Source organism: Stegodyphus dumicola, chromosome 6 (genome assembly GCF_044657685.1).
Source record: "Stegodyphus dumicola isolate Sdum_Otavi_A_Nest chromosome 6, ASM4465768v1".
In the NCBI taxonomy this organism is placed as follows: domain Eukaryota; kingdom Metazoa; phylum Arthropoda; class Arachnida; order Araneae; family Eresidae; genus Stegodyphus; species Stegodyphus dumicola.
Window position 1 is genome coordinate 199324731 of NC_140773.1, and position 24676 is coordinate 199349406.

At 32.7% G+C, this 24676-nt stretch overlaps 1 protein-coding gene across 2 annotated transcripts in view; it reads right to left on the reverse strand.

Annotated features, from left to right (window-relative positions):
* The window catches only part of LOC118202464 (general transcription factor 3C polypeptide 3), a 104641-nt gene extending 81296 nt beyond the window's left edge, over positions 1 to 23345 (reverse strand). Inside the window, exons 1-4 of one of the 2 annotated variants that reach the window (XR_004760398.2) lie at positions 22953 to 23345; positions 22781 to 22870; positions 9990 to 10107; positions 8202 to 8303 (exon numbers count right to left, since the gene is read on the reverse strand). Coding sequence is in view for 1 of the 2 variants with exons in the window: in XM_035374645.2 (XP_035230536.1) it covers positions 8202 to 8303; positions 9990 to 10107; positions 22781 to 22870; positions 22953 to 23051 (409 nt within the window). In the remaining variant the exon portion in view is untranslated. The remainder of the gene's footprint in view (positions 1 to 8201; positions 8304 to 9989; positions 10108 to 22780; positions 22871 to 22952) is intronic. The other variant, XM_035374645.2, reaches the window with a different exon arrangement.
* Between the last annotated feature and the right edge of the window lie 1331 nt (positions 23346 to 24676).

The window sequence follows — 24676 nt, forward strand, 5'->3', positions numbered from 1 at the left end:
AGGAAACAAACATGTATAAAAAGAAAATTTATTTTGAAACTTCATGAAATCTTACAAGGAAAAAAATTAAGCATTTCTTAATTACTTTAACCAAATTTGTTACAGTTCAATCTTTGTCAATTCATCTTAAAATGAAATCCATTCTTCTTGTTTTAATTTACACGAAAAAAATCAATAATTTTCTCCTTGATCTCTGGATGACAACAAAGGAAATTTTTCGTTATTGAAAGCAATGCAAGCGCAATTAGTCTTTCCGAATTCTTAGTGCTTCTTAGAAAAGTTTTCATTCTTTTCAATGTTGAAAAGCAGCATTCTGCCTCTTATGTAGTCATAGGAATACTCAAGAGAATTTTTATCAGCTTCGTAATTTCACTAAGAACATCATCTAGATTGTTTTCGAAGATAAATTTCAGTAGCTCAATTAATTTGCAGTATCCATGGATATCAGACCTACAATAAAATAATTTTAGTTCAGTTTCAAGCTTTTCTTTGTCACTCATCGTATATGCTTCAGTGGTCAGTACTATTTCTTCTGTAAAATGTTCATTCCAAAAACTAAAGAATAATTTCTTGTTAAACAATTTAGCAAACTTCTAAGAGTTTAGTGGAAGAATATCTGTGCATTATATCAATACATAATATAAAGTCACATATTTCCTTAGCTTCTGCCATCAGTGTCTTTGAAAAATTCTCACAGTACTTTGAGTTTCTTAATTCTAAAATAACAGGTTTGAAATTTGTTATATACTCATTAACTTTAAACACACTAATTTCTCTGGATTGCATTTAGCTGTATATTATTTCAACATGAGGCATCTGATAAAAAAGTAACTAAAACTTGAAATTATCATCATTTAGATATTTTAAAATTCCTGTTGCTTTTGCAATAGTTTGATTTGCATTTGATGTTGATTGAATTTCAGTAAGGGAATTTTTTAAAGGTTGCAAATTTTCATGAACACTGTTTATGGTCCGTATGAAAGTTCCACCTTGTGGAGGAATACCACATGCACGGAGTAAAAAGAAATCACATTTTAACAACATGCCAAGAATTTCGGCACTGCAAGAGCATCAGTGCTCTTTTCTCTATACAGCTCTCGTGTTGCTTTCTGTCTGCGCGTGCGCAGAACAGCCAAACACCACATCACTGGAACTGTGAAGCGCGCAGTTCCAAACAAAGACTTTCATACTTTTTTCACAAACTGGGGAATGGCTACTAACATTAAGCTTAAGTATTATGTATTGTAAAAGTATAAAGAAAAAAATTAAAGACTTAAGGGCACACTATTTTAAACATTAAAAATAATAATAAGTGGAAATAGCAGGTGCTGCAGTTCTACAGTGCTTATTACGTGCCGCCACTGCATGTGAGCTATTTTCTATGTGGGCTTTTTTTTTCTGTGAGCATTTTTCCTGTGGGCTTTTTTGCTTAATTTAATAATAGCCCCTTATTTCCTCATATTTAATTAGGATACTTCCTCTTGATATTATATAAGTAATAATATTTCTGGACTGTGCAATTTCTAGATTAATCTTTGTCACATGGCTTGCATAATACTGATGACATAGCTGATTCGGAACTTGAACTCAAAATTTTGATAACTGAAACATTTCTGACCTAAATCAAAACCTTCTTTTGGTGGGCTTCCATATTGGATAACAGCCCACTTTAGCTTCTACGCTGCTTGGATGTTATTTCGCTATGCTCTCTTTCTCTAAAATGAATGTTAATAACATAGCATTTTAACTGTGCATTTGTTTGTGACTTCCTACACTGGAATGTGATGAAACAATCTTAGAAAGAGAACACAACAAGTTGTAAAAAAAATACCTTTATTTTCAACATTCAGGCTTCTCTCTGTCAGCTGAAATGCACATTTGGATCTTTGTTAAAACTTCATGTTGCACACAGTGTAGCACAGTGGGTGATACATTTGCACAAGCATCTGTAATACAGTACAAAGTCTTTAATCCGGACTCATAGGGACTTCGGCGATTCCGGATTAGGGGTTTTTCCGGATTATAGATCATCAATTTAAAGCTGCTAAGATGGCATGCAGAAATTATATAATTAAAAATATGAAACCGTAATTTATGAAATAAATAGCAATTATGATCTAAAGGGTATCAAAATTTACAAAAAAAAAAGCTTAATATTTATTTGTTAACTTTATTAAACATTTCTTTCAATGTAAGTTGTTTAAGTTTCTTCATTTTTTGCGATAATACTTTCTCTTTAATTCTATAAACAGACATAATTTCTTGTTCAGTTCCACTGTTCAAGTTCTGTAATTGCTGTGTCGAGAATACCGACTAACTTGTCAATTGAAAATTTTTTGTTTTCAATAACCTCTCTGTCACTTTCTTGACTATCGCAAGCGGTACATCAAAACATGCTTTTGCTTTGTAGATCCTTTGGCAGCTCCAGAATTGGAAACTCTTTTTGACATAATCGAAAGTTCAAGCTTACTTTTTATAAAATTGCTCTAACAGTCTGCAAAAAATAATAAGTCGGATCCAATTAGAAAAATAAGGAACAACACAATCTGCAACATTAACTGAAATAGATAATTAGATAATTTTAGCCTAGCTTATACTGTCCGTTATACATTAAACACGCATGCGTAAAGGTATTATGTGCATGCGTAAATGCATTATGCATTTATACATGCACAGAAAGTTTGTAGCTTTGAGGTCCGGATTATGGATGTCCAGATTAAAGACTTTGTACTGTGTATCATTGAAGGTCTTATAATGTTTGCAGATAAGTGGAATACACTTCGTTTTTGAGATGTCTCCACAAGAAAATGTCCATTGGAGTCAGGTCAGCTGAACGTGGAGGCCACTCTTTGAAACCACCATACCTGATTATTCATTCTCCAAATTCTTCCATTATGTGTTGCTTTGCTGGTGATGTCTTGCCATGTTGGAACCACCCATTTCGGAGTTAAAGCAATGGCAAGTTCTCAATAAAATCAAGTATTATGTCTTGCAGAAGTCCTAAATATCATGCAGCCGTTAACTTAGCTAGGTAAAATATTGGGCTGATTAGCCTGTTATGGTAAATTCCACACCAAACATTAAATAAAAAATTGTGTCTGATGTCAAATGTTGGCAATACATGATGAAATTTGAGGTGCCCAGTAATGGATTTTCTGCTTATTGTACATTTCAGTCTGTGAAAAGCATACCTCATTCATGCATGCTGTATCTGCCAAGAGTATTGGCTGCATCTGTGTCAGTTCAAGACAAAGTTGCACTATGCAAAATGTCTCTCAACATTTTAAGTCCAGTACTTTCTGATGAGGTTTTTGGCATTATGGATGAGCATTGTGACTTTTTGAGAGGCCACAGATTTCACTTATATCTTTTGTGCTGCTGTTTGGATGTGCGAGTGCATATGATAACACATCTTCTGATTGTACTTTTTGCCCTACCTTAGCTGGTCTGCCTGAGCAAAATCAGCTAATCAGGCAGCCTGTCTCCTTAAAAGCATTTCACAACGTATAGGATGGTTTTATGTGAAGAACGTGAGACTGCAGGAAAAACTGCAGACACAACTGGCCTGCCGACTACACCTTGCGCCCACATTCACCATAAAGTTGAAACATTTCACAATAATTTTTTGAAAATCGCTCCCTGAACATGAGCTTCAACATACAGCCCCGAGGAGGTATCTCTTTTATAGCACCCCTCAGGTGAAGATGGTAACACTATTTGTATAATGCAAAAATTTCACACACCAAGCACAAGTTGCATTAAGTTAATGCATTTTGTGACACGATCTGCCTATTGTCTACTCTGTTTGTAATGGCAATCAGTACAAGGATGCATCCCACAGGGTTTGAACCATAGTCCTCTTGACAAACAATACCACTGTATCACAATGTAGGCACATTCTTCATCCAAAAGATAATCTTTTTCTCCTTATGTTCAAGTTTCGTAACGTCAGTTTTGAAAACCAAAAAAAAAAAAAAAGTGTATTTTTAGCATTTTGTTTTCAGCATTCATATGCAAGAGGTGTTTTTTTGTTCTAAATCGATGATACTCTACAACTTTGCAATTCACTTTTTCCTAACATGTGAAATAGGAGGAAAAAAGAAATTACAAAGCTCTACAGCAGCATTTCTTAAACTGTGGGTCACAACACCTGCAGCAATAGGTTTAGAAAATTTGATATTTCTTTAACTTATAACAATTTTACAATTACCAAATATTTTTACACAATGTATCTAAAAATAGATAAAGATAAGACAATACAGACAAAGAAAAAAGGAAAATGTTTCAACGCATTCTTTTCATATTAGAAATGTTCATTTTACTTGCTTTGCACGTGATGCTGTTATTTTGCCTGTTACGTTACTGTATGTCTTAAAATTAGAAATTAAAGTTAATGATCTAAACTGCAGTTGTATATTACAGTACAAGTGAAAAAATGACAGTTTCACACACGCATGTGTCGAATTTGCGCAATGCTTATGGAGTCCCACAAAATTTTCCTAAATATTATGAGGTACTAGGATCGCAAAATAAATCTCAGTGATAAAAAGAGGTCGCGACTGAAAAAATTTAAGGAACCTTGCTCTAGAGCATCATTGTCATGATGCATTATGCACAGTATAAAATGCCTATTTTTTATACTTTCCCAATAATATGTATGCACACACATATATTAAATAATTTAATAACTCAAAATTTTCATAAATTCATATTTTTAGGAATACCTGTCACATCTCTTTGAATAATAAACAATTATAAATCAATCTAATGTAAAAATTAAAAATTAGTAAGACACTTTTTTTTTTTTTTTTTCTAATTTTCTCTCAATGATTATACTTTTAAAAATTAATTGCAATTTCAATGTACCATATATTTTGGTGTACCACGCAATTTCAATACAAAAAAATAAGATCCAAAATTTATGGGTACATGTTATACACCACATATAAAAATGACAGATTTAGAAATAAGGAAATGATGAGCAAACAAAAATTACATTTCTTCATGTACCCAAATGCTGTTTAAGACATTATATACCTTATGAACTTATAAATTTTGATTATTGGGTAACATAAAAATTCTTCATACTCATCTTCCCTTACATCTTCAGGTATATCATCATATTCGGTTTCATCATCAATGTTACTCTAATTCATAAATAAATAATCATATTCTCTTCCATCTAGATTGTTAGATATACTGCATTTTTAAATGACTCTTGAATTTTATTGGACTCAATTTCAATCTATGCTTTTACATTCACTCGCACACTATTTCTAAACTGGCATGACACATTTGGCTCCATTTTGTAAATGTGTTTTCACTTTCTAACATCCACATATTCCTCTGTCATTCTAAATTTTCTTTGAATGGCTTCTAGATACACATATCTAAAAACCAAATTAATGGCATTAATCCACTTGGATTAATGGCAATATTTGTATTACACTCTTTCAACAATTTCTTCAAATTATCTGCTAGATGGGATCTGAACATGTCCCAAACTAAAAGACTTTCTGGATTAGTTAAGGCAACAGGATGCTTTTGCCAAACATTTCTTATCCACAATTTCACACCATTTTCATCCATCCAACCTTTCTTGTAAACATGAATGAACACAATAGTTAGGAAATTATATTTGGCATCATCTTTCTTTTAAAAATAACCATGGGTTTCAATTTTGTACCATCCACTAAGTAGGAAAGCATTATGATGAAGTAAGACTATTATTTATAACCTGTTGTTTCATTAATTTATTATTTTACATGTGAACCATTTTTTGTTCCTTTCACATCAATTGTTTTATTTCTTAGCATATCGAATACTACTGGAGTTTTAACCATATTTTCAGTAAGTGACAATAAATAACTTTTTTTGCATTTGTAGATTAATAACATACTTTTGTAGACCAATTTGTTGCCCAAATCTTTTTGCAAGCCTTTTGCATTTTCTTGTAGAACTAAATTATTCCATGCCATAAATGAACTACACCAACTCAAAGTTGCTTTAAAGTTTTCAGTTTCTTTTTTTTTTTTTTTTTTCCTCATTTTAAGGCAAGTAAACATATACTGTTTCTTATTAAAATTAGTTCATTCTGGTGATTTTTTAAAACCCAGTTTGCAACACTAGGACAGACCATTTTGTTAGTCCATGAGGCAAAGGACATTTATTCTTTGGCTTACTAATTGTTGTGATATCATTTTTCTTCCCCTCACACATGCGACTTTCAACAACATGAAACGTCCTTGCTGCAGCGGGATTTCCATTTTCTTTCATAAATTGAATCACTTTGCATTTGAAACCAGCACTGTGTTTGTTTTGTTTGGCAAAAGCAATATTCAATAAAGCTACATTTGACTCCTAATTCCATAAATTCATTCCGTTTAAAAATGCATTTTTAGCCCAAATTATGTCGTTCTTTTTTTAAACCCTAAAATAACATTCTTATGCACAACGACATTAAATACAACCTACCCTCTTTGCAGAATTGTTTACTCCCTCAACCATTTCCCACACATACATATTGTTCCTCTTATCACTTGTCAGTTCAATATACCACTGTTCGAAGGTGTGGGAAAAGTAGAATGAATAACTTCAAAATATAAGAGCATCGTACGTAAACTGTGTCCGTACATAATGTACATAAATATTATATCCCTCTTTTCTCAAAACCCTAAAATAACATTCTTGTGCACAACAACATTAAATACTACCTACCCTCAATGCAGAACTGTTACTCCCTCAACCATCGCCCCCAAACACATATTGTTCCTCATCATTTGTCAGTTCAATATACTCCTGTTCGAAAGCCTCGAAAAAGTCTTTGAATGGTTTCAAAATATAAGAGCATCATACATTTATTTTCCATGCTTCTTTGTAAAGAAAATGGTGCATATAATGCAGCGAATACACCTAAAAATTAAAAACTGTAGTTTGAATTTATGTGTCTCTTATACACCTGTGCACGTTACATACCAGAATATATGGTAACTAAATTAAACAATATTTAATTTGTATGATATATTATTAGCCCCTTCGCGCCGACTGTCACGTATACGTGCCAACAACGAACACACTTACCTACCGGCCAACACACAGGCGTGCCAGAGCATTTTTCCGTTTACTACCGACTGTCACGTATTTGTGCCAGTACCCTGGAACGTTTTTCAAACTATAATTTCTGCCACAAGATGGCACTGTATGTCCATATGGTTTCAGATACATGTACATTAGACCTTCTACTCGAAATGAGAGAAGCACGACTCACATACACGTGTTTTTGATTATATAAACAAACGGGGAACTAAATGTTTCCGAATGGCGTGATTTATGACGTCTCTTTAAATCGCACTTTATTCGCACGTGGTAGTTGTTTATTGTAAGTAGAAGATTTATATGCACTAAAGCGTTGAGTATTTCGGTTTACAGTTCAGTTTTTAGAAAATAATTAGATCTTGTTAGATGTGAATTCTTTCTGTTTTTACAGTTGCAATGTTGAAGCGTCGAAAATGTTTAATAGAGCACGAAATAGCAGAAATGATGCAAAATATTTCAGATATTGATTCTGAAATTCTGATAGTCTGATATTGATTCTGAAAGATTAACTGAAAGACGTTTTCCAAAACTTTGTTCAGAAGAGACTGATAAGAAAATGAGACGACGATGCTTCGTTTGTTCACATTCCCGGAAAAATCCTCCAAAATGGCAAATGAGTTATTACGAGTGCAAGGAATGTAACGTAGGACTGTGTGTAGATCCCTGTTTTCAAATTTTTCATACGAAAAGAGAATTTTAAGTAATATATTTAGTTTTCAGATGTATAATGTTAAAAGTCATAAAATGGTGAGTAATTAAAATAAAATGTGTAAAATATGCATTTAAACAAGAAATAAGGTAATTAAAGTATATATATATATATAAATATCTATAAAGCATAAGCCGTTTAAATACTCTATAGAGCATTATTAAACAATGCGTTTATACTTCGGAAATTTCATGGATTTAGGCTTAGTAGCAAAAAAGCCCCCGGCCCTGGAGAGACGCTCGCGTAAGACACTGCCGGCCTCCGCGATAAGCGCGCGTTTTCACTACTTGGCTCGAAGGAGTTAATATATATGTTTTCATAGCATATAACTCACCTTTAACTTTCAAAATATGTTAAGTAAATTGATAATAAATAACTCTGAAATAAAACTATTTACTTGGTTCTTTTGGCTCTCTTTCTGTACGCCTTTTTTTCCTTGGGTGGCGGTTAGGTTTTTTATTTTCCATAATATCATTTAATTCAGAAAACGTAATTTCGCCTACAAAAATAAAGACATTAACTTAGAAGAATATGGCCCCATTTCATTGTTTGTAAAAGAAAGATATAATAAAATCAACACTATGACATAAATAAATAACTAAAATTATTTCTTCAAAAATAACAAAATTAATGTAAAGGAATATGTACTTTTTTCAATCTTTGTTTTAAAGGATATTATAATAAAAGCCACATTTATAATACAAATAAATAAAATAAGTAATCATATGGAGGTCAGATCAATATTATGATAATACAATCTTACGTTAAATCAATAAGTGAATTTGATGTTATTCTTTTCTTTACAGTATGCATACGATTTACATATACTTAAAAATTTTTATTACTATGTTACTTTGAAAATTTCACATGAAAACAGAATGCAGATTATACTGGAAAGCTTTACCTTTTCACTCACATGTAACCTTCCCACTAAAAAAAAAAAAAAAAAAAAAAAAAAAAATCGATCTATAACTCCCAATTTAAAGATAGCTATTTTAAGAAAAATTCAATATTTTTGCCCTTATATTTTAAAATTCTGTATAGAGAATTTATTTAGATAAAATATTTCCCCACAGTATTCAATTATACAAAAATATTTGTTCATTTATCATTACTTTCTGACAAAATGTTTTCAATGGCAAATATCAAATTTTAACAACCTATTTTTTTATCTTTCTGCCCAAATGCCTTAAAAAGTTGGATATATTTTATTTATTTATTATGGATTTGATGGAATACACAGAATATTTCAGACTTTATTTTCTTAACATTAATTTTTCTTGATCATTCCTTATTTTTGGCAAATTATTTCTAAGAAAAAATTAGATTTTATCCATTTTATAATTTATTAATTTTTGCATCATTATTTCTATAATGTTCTACCACTTGCAAATATAATTTACAATATATTTAATTTATTTTACAATTTTGTACAGATTTTGTAAAACTCTAAACCATCTATCTTCAAACAAATTAATATTAATTTTGCCAAGAATATACATGCTTCTGCATGACCCTAAAAGAAAAAGTTTCATATTGTAGAGTATTCTCTTCCATTAATGTTATTTCAGCATTCCTACGTTCTGAATGAAAAAAATAATTGCTATTCAAAATTTTAAAATGCAAATGTTGATTTTGATTAATAACTAAATTCCACCCTCTACTATAAAATATCTTATCAATTTTAATTTCTACAAATTACTTTATATACAATGAAATATTTGTCATTTTAATATTCATAATAAAATTGAAAACATTTTAAAAATAATGATGGACTGATTGAGCCACTAAATATAATACTAAACTAATAAAAATGAATTTCAATCCAAGTTATTTCCCTAGCTTAATTTTTTTAGAATTTACATAATTAAAAAAAAACTAAAAATCATAAAAATAAAATTACTTTATTTAGAAATTTTACATCAAGCTTTTAAGCATATCTAATTTTGTATTTAAATAAGCCATTATAGAGGCAGCTAATTAATATTCCAAACCATATAAAATTAACTTTTCATTGAAAATCTTATTTTAGATTTGAAGTTATACCATGCGCAAAATTCATTGAAAACTTAAAAAGAATGATATATACTTTCAGGACAATAAGAATAGCTGTTTCAGGACAACAAAAAAATTTTATATTGTTGAATATTAAAAAAGGAAAAAAAACTTTAAAAAAATTATTTACCATTAACATATTTAACAGCAGCATCACAACCCCATGCTGTTTGGCCACTGTCATTTTCTTCATCATCTGAAGCTTCACTAGCAACTTCAGCTTCTTCATCTTCAACAAGTTCAACATTCTTTAAAAAAAAAAAAAAAGTCTGTAAAGGTTCAGATTTTAACGGTTGCCCAAAAGGACTCTTTTAAAGTTTAATATGGTTTCTCTGTGGGGATTATTGATAGAGATACATCAACTGGAATAATGAATCATTTTACAGGATATTAGATGAATACACATTTAGACTAACAAGGGAATGTCATATCTTCTGTAAATTTAAATGTGTTAAAAAAAACATGCAATGCAATTTTATAAAAAATATTTAATGTTTTTAATTAGATATGTCATGAACTGCATCAATTGCTTTTAAATAGTTTAGCTGAGAAGCGTAGTTAGGGATTTTAGTGCCCGGGGACAACTGAAGATCTTGCACCCCTTTCAGTGTGCCAATATTGCAAAATGTTTCAATCTAAAATTTTTTAACACTAGTTTGGCACCCCTGGATGCTGCACCCGAGATAGATGCCTCCTTTGCCTCACCCTAGCTACACCACTGGTTTAGCTAGTTAATTAATAACAGGCAGATTAAATATGAAAGAAATTTCTAAATGGCAATAGAATGAAATAAAAAGTGAAAAAAATCTATTGACGTGACATGACACAAAATTGCACTTTCAACAGAATAGCCCTTTCAGGATAATAAATATACTGACAGATAAAGTAAAAATGTGCTTTATGTTAATTTTACTTAGTGAAATTAAAATAACTACTTAATTACTTAGTGAAATTAAATGAAAATTGATTGATAATTCAAGGTCAATGTTATCCCATAATCCAGTTGGATTCACTTTCATTATACAAAAAAAAAAAAAAAAAAAAAAAAAAAAAAGCACATTTTCCACCTGTTCTTTTGCTACATGTTCCACCTGTTCCTTTGCTACAGGTAGGAGAACAAGGAGGTGATTCAATAAAATTTTCACACATGGAAAGAAAAACATATTGTTCAGAAGGCATCTGATGGATTGCGAGAAATTATGTGCAAATGGAAGCAAGACAGACACTGATGCAGATTTGCAAAGACTTTAAAGAAGCCAAAAGCATCAAGTAAAAGAATTTGGAAATGGTCTAAAGACACTAGTGATGTATACATATAACCAGATCAAGGCCAAATACATACAATAAAAGACCATTATTTGGCAATGATTGTTGAAAGTAATAGGCAAGTCACATCAGCCCAGATTGCAAGGAAATTTGCTATCTACATAAGAAAACCCATGACATATGTCCCATTGACTCGAGTTATGGAATGCATCGATTGTAGTGTTGCAGAGATTGTGATTAAAGAACTACCAGATGGAGCCACCACGAACCTGGTGGACAAATTGTTTTTACTAGTGACTCTTATTTTTGTTTTTGAGAGTATTCTTGACATGTTATAATCTGGAGAGAGCAAAGCAAATGAAATAACTCTGAAAACATACGTGAAAAGCATCAGTACAAGGATGGTAGAATCATGGTATAAATATTTTGAATGGTACACTTGCCTACTCATTTTTACCAGTATAATTATGAATGCTGAAGTGTACTGAAGTAAGTTTCTTGATCCTTGCATCAAGTTGCTTAGAAGTGTAATTGGTAATAACTTCCTGCCGATGGAAGATAACATTAATCCACACTACTCTGCATAAGTGGCCAATTATCTTGAGAGTAAAGTAATCTAATGGATGGAAAGGTCTGTATATCCTCCAAATTTAAATCTGATAGAACATGTGAGGGATACACGACGGTGCATCAATACACCCCTACCAAGCATTCTCCAGGAGCTTCAAAGTGCTATTCATCAACAATACACTTTGTTACCACAGGAACTCCAAGACAATCTAACACGCAGCATCGAAAATCATTGTGAAGATGACGTTTAGGTCAGTGCTGATCATACATCTTATTAATTTGATACTTATGTGTTATTGGAACTACAATAGCAGAAATTACCAAATTTTATTTAGAATGTGCAAAACTACCAGCCAGGTGAATAAACATTCTTCAGGCAGCCGTGCTCACAACAATCCTTCAGTAACGATACATTTTCACATGCCTTCTTTTCCTCGTTTTCCAAATTCCAGTAGTTTTTATTAAAAAAAAAAAATTGTGAAAAATTTGCCTTAAATTTAATTGTAACATATGTGTTTGTGGAATTTGCCAGCATTGACAGAAACTGCAGTAAAATTTCTGCGGGAAAACAGAATTTTGCCACAAAATCTCTAAAGAAAACAATGGGAAGTTGTATTTGGTAGAAAGCAGGTCTTGCCGAGGTTTGCACAATACAGTCAAAAGTCGTTAATCCGGACTCGTCGGGACTTCGGCGATTCCGGATTATCGATTTTTCCGGATTATAGATCATCAGTTTAAATCTCGTAAGATGGCATGCAGAAATTCTAAAATTAAAAATATGAAACCGTAATTTATGAAATAAAGAACAATTATGATCTAAGGGTATCAAAATTTGCAAAAAGAAAAAGCTTAATATTTATTTGTTTACTTTATTAAACATTTCTTTTAATGTAAGTTGTTTAAGTTTTGCTTCGTTTCATGTGATAATACTTTCTCTTTAATTCTATTAAACAGACATAATTTCTTGTTCAGTTACAAAGTTCCGCTGTTCAAGTCCTATAATTGCTGTGTCAAGAACACCGACTAATTTGTCAATCGAAATTTTTTCGTTTTCAATAACCTCTCTTACTTTTTTTCGCTATGGGAAGCGAATTATAATGACCAGGAACTTGTTTTAAATCATATCAAAGAACGGAGCATATTGAGATGAAATACTACATTTGGTAAGTAATTATAAGCCAAATAAAAACATTTGCGCTGAAGATAAGGATAGTGCTGACAAATCAACTTCCAATTCATTATGCGCCCGCTGCGGCGCGGCATTCCCCCCGCCGAGCAGCGTGAAATTGATAAACAGATTTCGGATTTCAAAACATACTTTCGCTTTAGATCCTTTACATATTAACAAATATATATCGGAAATTCTATTTGATATAATCGAAAGTTTAAGCTTACTTTTATAAAATTGCTCTTACAGTCTGCAAAAAATAATAAGCCGGATCCAATTTGAAAATTAAGGAACAACGCAATCATCAACATTAACTGAAATAGATAATTAGATAATTTTAGCTTATACATCCATTATACATAAAACGTGCACGTGAAAACGTATTCTGCACTTGCGCACACTGATATGCGCAGTCGTAAAAGGTCTTACGCGCACGCGTAAACGCCTATGCGCATGTGTCAACGCGGCGCATGCGCAGAAAGTTTTTAGTTTTGATGTCCGGATTATAGATCATTCCGAATTATGGGTGTCCGAATTAACGACTTTTGACTGTATCAGATATCTGCACTTCTTTTTCTGCGCAAAAATAGACTGATGTGTGCTTGAAAAGAAGGATAGCAAAAAAAAAAAAAAAAATTACAGATGAAAGTGTTTTATTTTTTTAAAGTGTCACATAATCCTTTTTTAATAATTAAAATTTGTATTTTAATTTGCTAAAGTTTGTTTTCTTTTTATATGTTGATAATGTTTGCCAATTTACGATAAATACGAGGGTTGGAACTTTAATAGTGGCAACTATTTATTTACAAGGAATACAAAAGTGATTCATGTCACCATGTTTTACAGTCCTTCAATATAGTCGCCAGCATTGTGTACAACCCATTTTCCAACGATGTGGAAGTCACAGAATACCTGTAGCAGTGCCTGTTTTGTTGATAGTTTGAATGGACCGGTCTACTGCCGCAAGAATCTCAGGAACAGTTTGGAAGCGAGTGCCATGAAGTGGTTCCTTCATCTTAGGAATTAAGTCACAAGGGCTTAGATCTGGGGAGTATGGTGGATGATAAAGCACTTCCCAGCCCCATCGCTTGAACAAATCAGTCACAGCTTGCTCTGCATGCGGCCGAGCATTGTCATGCAAAATGAGAGGAGCGTTCTGCAGAAAGTGTCGCCATTTTTTTCTCAAAACTGGTCGGAGATTGTGCTCCAAAAATGAGCAGTAATACTGCACAGTGACGGTCCGCTGTGGGGGAATGGTGTACGTTAGGATGACACCATCACAGTCGTACACGAGAATCACCATAACTTTCACACTGCTGGGGTTCTGACAAAATTTCGAACATCGTGGTGACCTGTGATGACACCATTAATTTGATTGGCGTTTCAGTTCTGGCTGGTACGATCGGGTCCAAGTCTCATCCAGCGTAATGATACGGCATAAAAAAGCATTTCCTTCATGCTCATAGTGCTCCAGGTGGGTTCGGGCAGCATCGTATCGTAGCCATTTCTGCATTTCCGTCAACTGATGTGGAACCCATCGTGAAGCAATTTTTCTCATGGACAGGCGTTCCTTCAGAATGTGCAGCACAGTCGTATGCGCTAATCCTGTTTGTCCGGCCAGCTGACGAATTGTTTGGCGCCGATCACTGTCCATTAGTGCGGCAACAGCTTGCACGTCTGCATCGCTGACACTCGGACAGCCTGGCCGCAGAATGTCTGCCACGTTTTGGCGTCCTTCATTGAATGCTTTCACCCATGTTGCTACGGTTGTGTAAGGCAATGCAGATTCCCTGCAAGCCTCTTGAAGCCCTTGATGACACTGTCGTGCTGTACGACCTCTGGCACATTCAATTTTTATCCAACATCGTTGTTCTTGTTTTGAAAATATCCTGACAACACTTACTTTAGACCGTAAGCTAATACAAGGGTCCATTCTTCGCGTCACTCCGCATGCACGTGACATAGGCAGGACGAGTCTTTTTGCTGAGAGGTAAGGTAGGTATGTAGTTCATGTGTGGTATATGCGATATTCTTTGGTTTTGTTGCATAGCGTTTTTTCAGCTATGTTGCCACTATTAAAGTTCCAACCCTCATATGAATAGTTTGGGAACATTTTTAAAAAACGTCATGAAAACCAATTTGACCTGATATGTAATTTTTATCTTCTCACCTGTAAAAAATCACCAAATGGAGAGCCAAAATGTTTACATTAATATGCAAGTACCATTTTTTTTTTTTTTTTTTTTTTTTTTTCAAAATATTGTAACATCATCTTTCCCATACGCCATTTTAGACCATATTTCCTATGTTCTTATTGAAATTAAAATTTTTGCAGAAATAGGCAAGATATCTCAAGCATGATGAAATAAATATGCAAATTCTGCATTAACTACAAAATCATTCAAGTTAAATGAGTTTTCATAGTTACTCCTTTAATTTTTTCTGCCAACGTATAAAAATGTGAAGATAAACAATTATTTAGCTGTATGGCCTGAGATACATTTTCCAGGCATTCTTGAATGTTAAATATAAATTTATAAGGATACAGTCCAAATTTAAAATAACGATACTAATCCTTAATGCTCTAGTACCAATTTTTGTTGGCTTTAAAAGCATCAGTGGAACTCTGCAAAACTGAGACGAAACATACTATATGGAGGGATATATTGCACAAAATACACATAATTCTCAATAAAAGCCTTTTTTTATATAAATTTGAGATTACACATTGCTGTGAACATCATTAACTCATTTTTGTTAAATTACATTATTTATTGTGTATGCCACAAACAATGGATAATATTCAGTTCACCCTTGGCAGATTGGTTTCGGCCTTAGCAACGATGACTTTTTGTAATGCTTGTTCAAATATACATCTCATATAATGAATCTATCAATTCTTTGAAGACATTTGTTGGTACTTTCTTATTAAAAGCAAGCACTGGAAGCACTTTGGAGAAATTTGGCAAAATTTGAAATTAATTTGGAGAAAACTAAAGGAACACTGCAGTAGTCTTCAAAAAATAAAATACCACAATACCAGAGAGAAACATAAACATTTTTTTATCTGAGTGAAATCCGTAATTGATTAGATACTGGTATGGTAAAATCAAATATTGATACTCTCTAATTTTCACCTTTATTTAACAATTTATTGCACTATTTGATGAAAGTTTATTTGCGATCCAACAATAAATATACAAATAACAAAGGTGTAAGGAAAAGAATCCTGGAACCATGAAAAAAATTATCAGCACAAAGATTTAGACAGTTTTTCACTTGCACCTTCAAACACTTTACCTCCCCAGTGTGTTAAATTTTGTGTTCTTGAAATAAACACAAATGCTTTTTCCTTAGTCCATTTCTTAATCCAAATTTTGTCATAGCAATAGTTGATAGTGAACTTAATACATTAACATCTAAGAGGGTAAATATTAAAAAGAATAAGAAAGAATTAACGATATTGAAAAAAAAAAAAAAAAAAAAAAAACTGCTGCTTGTTTTCCACTTGATGGAATGTTAAAAATGATCAACATTTCAAATGGAAAAAAAAGAAACGAACAAACAATATCTAAAGTGAGCATGAAATTCAAATAAATTGCATGTTGTAAATGTCACAAAAATTACTGTTTCTTTTCCAACTGATTAAAATTTAAAACAGTAAATAATTTAGAGGAGACAATATACAGAATTGATGATATAACATGGTCAACAACTGTTATCAAAAGTCTGAAAATCAAAGTTGTTCCAAATTAAAAATCCACCGATTAAGTTTGCCAGTCCTGACAACTAATCTTGCAGTTTTGGAACTGGCCAATATGGTTGCTTTAATAAGGAAGTAACCAGTTGTTATTACCAGACATTGTTTCTGACAGCTTTTGAACAATTGCTTAAATATTACAATAAATAAAAATTGTTCCAAATAGATTTGAAATTTGACATTTCATGAAAAAAAATATTGGAACTACTCTGATATGCGCCCTCAAGTCACCAAATATTTTTGGCGAGAAACTTCACACTGCCATATTACCATCTAAATTTTTTGTCTACATTTTGAACTTTTAGCCTAAAATGTCTCCAAAAACGCGGTTTTCGCACATGCAAAAACTACGTTTTGAACACACAATTTAGCTAAAAATCCGAAACAAAAACAAAAAATTTAGATAGCAAAAACATAAAGTTTCTAACCAAAAATATTTGACAAGAATCCATGTACACAGCGACATGTTTTAACTTAAAAAAACATCTACGAATTGCACAATGTAGGCAACGAACGAATCTACAAACTACGCACACCTCGCTTTAATAAATTAACATAACAACAATAAATTTCAAAGAATACCATGTACACAGCATCCTGTTTAAACTTTAAAAAAATTCTACGAATTGCACAATTTAGGCAAGGAAGGAATCTACGATCTACGCACTCCTCACTTTAATAAAATAACATAACAACAATAAATTTCAAATAATACCATGTACACAGCATTCTGTTTCAACTTTAAAAAACATCTACGAATTGTACAGTCTAGACACTAAACAACAAAATAAACTAAAATAAATTTCAAACAATTTAAAAAAACAACAATAACGACAGAAATTCATACTAAAGAACCAATGAACATAACATTCTACAAAATAAGAACAAGGATCAAATAAAATGCACTTACCATGAATTAATGCGTTTTCGAATAGCAGAAATATAAATTTCATACAGCCTTTAACATGCCGCCATGTAATCACTATCGTATTTACATGACAGCCAGACACACTATCCAGAAAATTTATACTATGGTTCACAAATAAATAAAATCACAAATCTCTACATCTATCATGTACTGCCATTAAAGATAATCTCCCAGACCCTCTTTCCACACTTCCAAATACCCACTACCCCTCAACAGGATAGCTACAATCATATTTCCTTTCGCCTAACTTCAATCCAACAACTACAGTCAAAAGTCGTTAATTCGGACACCCATAATCCGGAATGATCTATAATCCGGACCTCAAAGCTAAAAACTTTCTGCACATGCGCCGCGTTGGCACATGCGCACAGGCATTTTACGCATGCGCGTAAGACCTTGACTACTGCGCATATGCGTGTGCGCAAGTGCAGAATACGTTTTCGCCTGCGCGTTTAATGTATAACGGACGGTCTAAGCTAAAATTATCTATTTCAGTTAATGTTCATGATTGCGTTGTTCCTTAATCTTCGAATTGGATCCCGCTTATTATTTTTTGCAGACTCTAAGACCAATTTTATAAAAGTAAACTTGAACTTTCGATTATGTCAAATAGAATTTCTGATGCTGGAACTTCCAAAGGATCTACAAAACGAAAGTATGTTTCTATGTCCAACAAACAAAAAGTGGAACTGCTGCAAAAAATGCATAAAGACATGAAGAATGTGACAGAGAGGTTAGTGAAAACGAAAAAATTTCGATTGACAAGTTAGTCGGTATTCTCGGCACAGCAATTAACGGGACTTGAATAGCGGAACTTTGTAATTGAACAAGAAATTATGTCTGTTTATAGAATTAAAGAGAAAGTATTATCACATAAAACGAAGCAACTTAAACAACATACATTGAAAGAAATGTTTAATAAAGTAAACAAATAAATATTAAGCTTTTTTTTTTTTTTTTTTTTTTTGTAAATTTTGATACCCTTTAGATCATAACTGTTCTTTATTTCATAAATTATGGTTTCATATTTTTAATTTTAGAATTTCTGCATGCCATCTTACGAGATTTAAATTGATGATCTATAATCCGGAAAAATCGATAATCCGGAATCGCCGAAGTCCCGACGAGTCCGGATTAACGACTTTTGACTGTACCATTTTATCTTTCCCTCCCATCTTCTCAGACACACAGGCGACCAACGAGCTCCAGAGAAAGAATTTTCAACGTCAACAGGGTTGCCATAAAAGACGCAATCGCGCCAAAAACCAGCGCAGAACACATATTGCCACATTTGGTGAAATTAGGGCGTATATTAGAGTTGTACCAAAATATTTTAAAGAATAGAAAACTGCAAATCTTATTTATTACATTTGTAAAGCACAAACAAGTAGGAGTTAGAAGTTGCAACAATGAGTATTTATAAAGTAAGCAGAGATGCTGAAAATCAAGAGGCTTCTTTCTGATAGAGAGACACAACACAGGAAATTAAGTATTTAATAACCTCAACAGCATAATAAAGGTCAAGGCCAGTCATTTATAATGTTTTAGAAAAGATATTTATGCTTTATCTTAACTGATATAAGCAAAAGAAAATACATTTGACATTTAAAAGATTATACTTAGATTGCTTATTAAAACAAAATACGCAAAAGAAGGCAGAAATCCTTTCAGGAGAGATTTGTAAGATAAAATCATTCCCATTACATATATGAAAAATCATGCAAAGCAGCCAACCTATTCACTTACTGGAAGATGAGCCCCAAAACATTTACCAGCATTCAGTGGTCTTACAAAGCCTGCTACTGCATCCAAAAACTGTAGACTCACAAATTAACAGTAACAATCTGCAACACAATTCGAGCTTTTAAATCAAACATTACAGAAAAACTAAGTGACTGAAAGTCTTTTAAAAATTTTTTTAGTCACATTTTGAAAAGTTTTGTCAGAAAGAAAAATAAATAAATAAAATGGGAGAAAGTGCAGAAATGCCCACTGCTTGGCACGTTTTTAAGAATTACACATACTCAGTATCCATGTACACATCGACCTATTTTCACTTAAAAAAAATCCCAGAATTGCACAAAAATGGTTTTGTGCACTCCCTTTTTCCATGTACACATCGACCTATTTTCACTTAAAAAGTCAAAGAAAATTGACAAAAATCCAATTCTTTTTACTCTTATAAAAAGCGCCAAACAAATAAGTAGGCAATTCTGCACTTAAATGTACTTGATTTATCCATCAAGCCATAAAATGTACTTGATTTGTCCATTAAACTATGAATATTGCCATATAATGTTGATTGCATGTTTGAATAAATATGCAAATCATAAGAAACCTATTCAAATAATTATATAAATCAGAAAAAGTACATAAGCACACCTGTTTAAATTACATAATCACACCTGTATGAATTTAAAAAATGGGGTAGAGTAGACTTTAAGGTATCCCTTGTATTATGGCTAAGTTGTTGTTTTATTCATGGTAGCCTGAGTAGTTGAATGTTATGGAAACCCTATTGTGACGTAATTGGGTGCAGGATTCTGGGAAATTTTGAATCATGGGATGTTTTGTAAGCATTTTTGTGGTGTGTGTTGGTTTGATTCATTGAAAGGTAGAATGGCCGAATGTAGTAAGATTAATTTGAAGTTTCTGTACGATTTAGAAAGGAGAAAAGAGCTTTAATTGACTAGTGTGTAAATGAAGGTTTACTTTGTAGCCATTACAAGTGTCCTGTATGAGGAAGGATATGCGTCTAGTCAAACGTAAAAACCGTTTAGATGGATTTGAATGGGTTTGTAGGAAGAAAGGTTCAGATGGTCACTATGTGAAGTGTTCGATCAGAAAGAGTTCCTGGTTTGAAAAAAAGTCATTTGAATATGATTGATATTTTGATTTTTACGTGGCTCTGGGTGTACCAAGTGAACTCGAAAATCATGGTAAATGAATATTTGCTTTTGGTAGTGCTTAAATGTATAGCATGTTTTTCCTTTTTTGTGTTACTTTATTGTTTGGTTCAAAATGTATTTTATTGAGATTATGTATTTTTTGTTTGCCTGTATTGTAGAATTTGGTGCTCCTTTGACTTTTTAAGTGAAAATATATCGATGTGTACATGGGCAAAGTAAAGGGAGCGCGCAATGCAAGTTTGTGCCATTCTGGTTTTTTTTTTTTTTTTTTAAGTGAAAATAGGTCAACGTGTACATGGATAAAGTCAAAGGAGTGCGCAATGCCATTTTTGTGCAATTCGGGGATTTTTTTTAAGTGAAAATAAGTCGATGTGTACATGGATACCGAGTTTGTGCAATTGTTCGTCTTATTATTTTGGCTTTGTGTAGCAGCCATTTTTGGCGCAAAAACAGCCGCTTCGCGAGCCAAAATAACGAGTCAAAGAATTGCACAAAATCGGTATCCATGTACCGCCAAAAATTGCCAGGGGGTACCTTAAACTATACTTTTACCAAAAAATGCATATGCGTATATATATTAGGATAATTCTATAATTAAGAAGAGGCTAAATCTTTTCCATTCAACCTTATCAAATGAAAAGAAACATTTTCTATGTTAATGTAGGTTTATACTAATAAGAAGCGACAAAACAGACGGCTGATCTTTGGAATATGGTAACTGGTAGTTTAGCGACATTTTGGAGGCGATAAAGGTTACTACCTAGGACTTTGGTAATAATGTGAGCAGTACTCAGTTTTGATTACGCATTATTTTGTGTGAGGGAAATGAGAGATCATGAGATATGTCATGTGATATTAATGGACGAATTACAGTTCTTTAATCGGAAAAAGGGGGGGGGGGGGGGGAATTTGGAAAAATATCTGTGGCAGTATATTATTTTGTATTAAGCTTCATTGTGTGTTGTGTGAAGTAGTGTTGAATAATTTTCGGATTGTATGGCGCTGTCTAATATTATTTTAAAGATCCGGAAACAGGTGCACATACCAATACAACAGAGGGTACGTTGAGTGCTATAAAACGCGCCATTCCGAAGAATTGTGATAAAGAGAATTTCGCTTTTTATTTAGCGGAGGAAGTGTGGCGGAAAAATTCGCAGAAAAAATCATTCAATAATTTTATTGAATCAATAATAAAAGTGAATCCACCATGTAAGCAAGATTCTCAAGAAGATTAGGTAAGTTAGTATTTTTAATTATTTGAGGATATTATTTTTATGCATTGTTCTAAATGTAAGGTGGAAGTAAAGTAATTTGGTATTATTGGAAAATTGCTATTAGCAATGATTTAGTTTAAAGTAATTAGGATTGTATGCTAATTTTTATTAATTTAATGTATGTGCTTATTTAAATTTTAAGTAGTGTTTTTGACTTTAATTATATTTTAATTAAATGATGGTTATTTTGTGAATTTTATGTTCGTAGGAATTTGGTATACGTTTAAGTTGAAGTAAACGTGCAAGGAAATAATTTAAATATTTGACAGTAAGTATTTGTAATGTTTGCGGTATGAATTCGTTGCTGACGTTGATAATATAATAGATAATTTAGAGGTAAAAGTTTTTGGATATTTTATTTATTTTATACGTGGAAATGTTCATATTTGGAAAGGGTATATACTTTCTCGCGATCAGGTAATTTCATATATGTTCTTTTTACTGGGTTTAAGGATTCAGAAAATTGTCATGCATTTTCGTGAAATTTTTCTAATTTATGAGAAAAAAGCAGTGTACATGGATATAGTGAAGAGTGTGCGCAATGCCATTTTCGTGCAATTCTGGGATCTTTTTTTAAGTAAAAATAAGTCGATGTGTACATGGTTTATGTGTATGTGTTATTCTGAAAAACGCGCAAGGAGTTTGCTATTGTGCACTTTTTCCCAATTTTGCAGTAAATATTTGTCATGATTAAGCAGTTTTGTTAGATAAAATTTCTAGCATAAGTGTAATTCGGCTAGCAGATTGTTGGAAAAAGTGTTGAGTAAATAAAAAGAAAAGAAACATGTCTTTACTTCGTGAAAACAAAATAGCGGTGGAAAAAAAAAAAAAATAGAGCGTTGCTGTAGCAGAGTTGGTCGCCAAATTTTCGCCAAAAAATCGCCAAGTTACCATAATCCAAAGATCAACCAAACAGACTGGAAATGTTGAAATTTTTTAAGCTCCAGTTCTTACCAAGATTTACTGCAATTAAAAACATCATCATTTCATGTTGTTCAATAATTATCCAACACACATCAAATATAAATAATTTAAAGTAAACTCACGGCTATCATTTCCTCTCTACATGGTGAAACAGATCTATCAGACATGCAACTGTCATCATCGCTCGCAGAATCAACTATATAATTTCCATACTGAAAGAAATTTAAAAAATAATCAAATCTGATGTTAAAAATGCAATAAAGCAACTATGCCTACATCATTTTTCTTACAAACCTTATTCATTTGTTTATAGTTTTCCCATTCCTCAGGAGTAACATCACTCAAAACAGAAGCGAAAAGTTCAGATGTGCCTTCCATTGGATCATCATCCATCTTTCAAAATTTATTTTACGGCTCTATATTTCATATAAATCTACAGTTTTGCCAAAAATGAATACATCTCTATCATAAATTTTATAAACTTCCAATTCGCTACTAGCATAAACAAAGTACAGTTTAATTATACTACAAAATTTAAGACTTTCAGCCTAACGACAGAAACTCTGAACAAATTTCATAGGCTTCTTCGAAATTGCAGGAACAGAAAATTTTGATGTAACTCACAGATCGTATTTTATTCTCGAGTGTCAAGATGTAGAAACATCATTTTACTCGACTTCTGATAAAAATCGGGAGGGGGGGGAGAAAGAGAAGGGTGAAAGGAGTGTGGGTGGCGGATGAAAGAGAGTGAGGTCCGCACTAACGGCGGCGAAAAAAGGGGGGTGTCAAGTTCAGGGGAGGTTTGCAGATATATGCGACGACAAACGCTGAGAGTTTACGGAAGTTAGCGGGTCTCACGTGACCGATGGCAACACTAAGAGGTTACCGTAATTTGCGCCAAAATTGAAAAATGAAGCCAAATGTAATTTTTCGAAGTAAGCAATACACGTTTTCGCCATTTTGCTTGCACGTGCTGCTGTGGGGGAAGCAAGGTACGTAGTATTAGCGCTGATATTTTGTGTTTTAATTATCTTATTTTAGTTATGTGTTTGTCTAAGCAATCCAAAAAGATGAAAATACTCATAATCGGGGAGTCTATGATTAAGATTAAGAATTTACAAGAATATTTGTCTGCGAATTTACCTGATTACGAAGTTGATTTTCTTTGCTTTCCAGGAGCTAGGATTGAAGGGTTGACACGTGAGATTGCTTTTATGAACAACCATTTTCATTTAGTTTTTGTCCACGTTGGTACCAATAATTCAAATGACGATTTAGATGAAATTCATCGTAAATTTGGTTGTCTATATAAGGGAATTGAACGATTAAACCCGAAGGTCATTCTGTTTTCAGATGTTCTCCCACGATGCCCGGATTTATATCGAGATTGTAACACGTATCATCATAGGAAGATACTAAACATAAATTCAAGATTTCTCGCAACATACGAAGGTAAAGATGGGTTTTTCTTTTGTAGCTCTTTTGACTATTCTTGGAGTACTTGTTTATCCAGAGACGGTTTACACCTAAATCGGAGAGGTAATCAGCAGCTGGGGAAAATTTTTGTAAAAGATATCAGGATAAGTTTGACCGTTGCAGAGGTAAGTGCACCATTTTGTTCTACATCCCTTAGCAGTTTCCCAGCATTAACCAGTATTCCTTCTGTTCTGAGTACTCATTTGGGTAGTAATCTTGGTGCTTCTGTTTCCAAACCACTCTTTTCAGATGTTGTGAAACGTTCTTTAGTTTCCAGTGTTCGGGTTTGTAATTCTAGAGACTTTTTGTGCCATGTTTCTTCTTCTAAACCGCTTTATTCAGATGTTTTAAAGCATGATTGTTTTACTAGCTCTGTTTTGAATACTAATCCCAGTATTCCGAGTTTATCAGATTTTCCACTTCTTGAATATTCACTTGGCACTAGTGTAAATTTTTGGATCCACCTCCTAAGCCACTTTACTCAGATGTTTTAAAACATGGATTTTCTAGTATGATTTTGGATAGCAGTTCCAGTGTTTTGG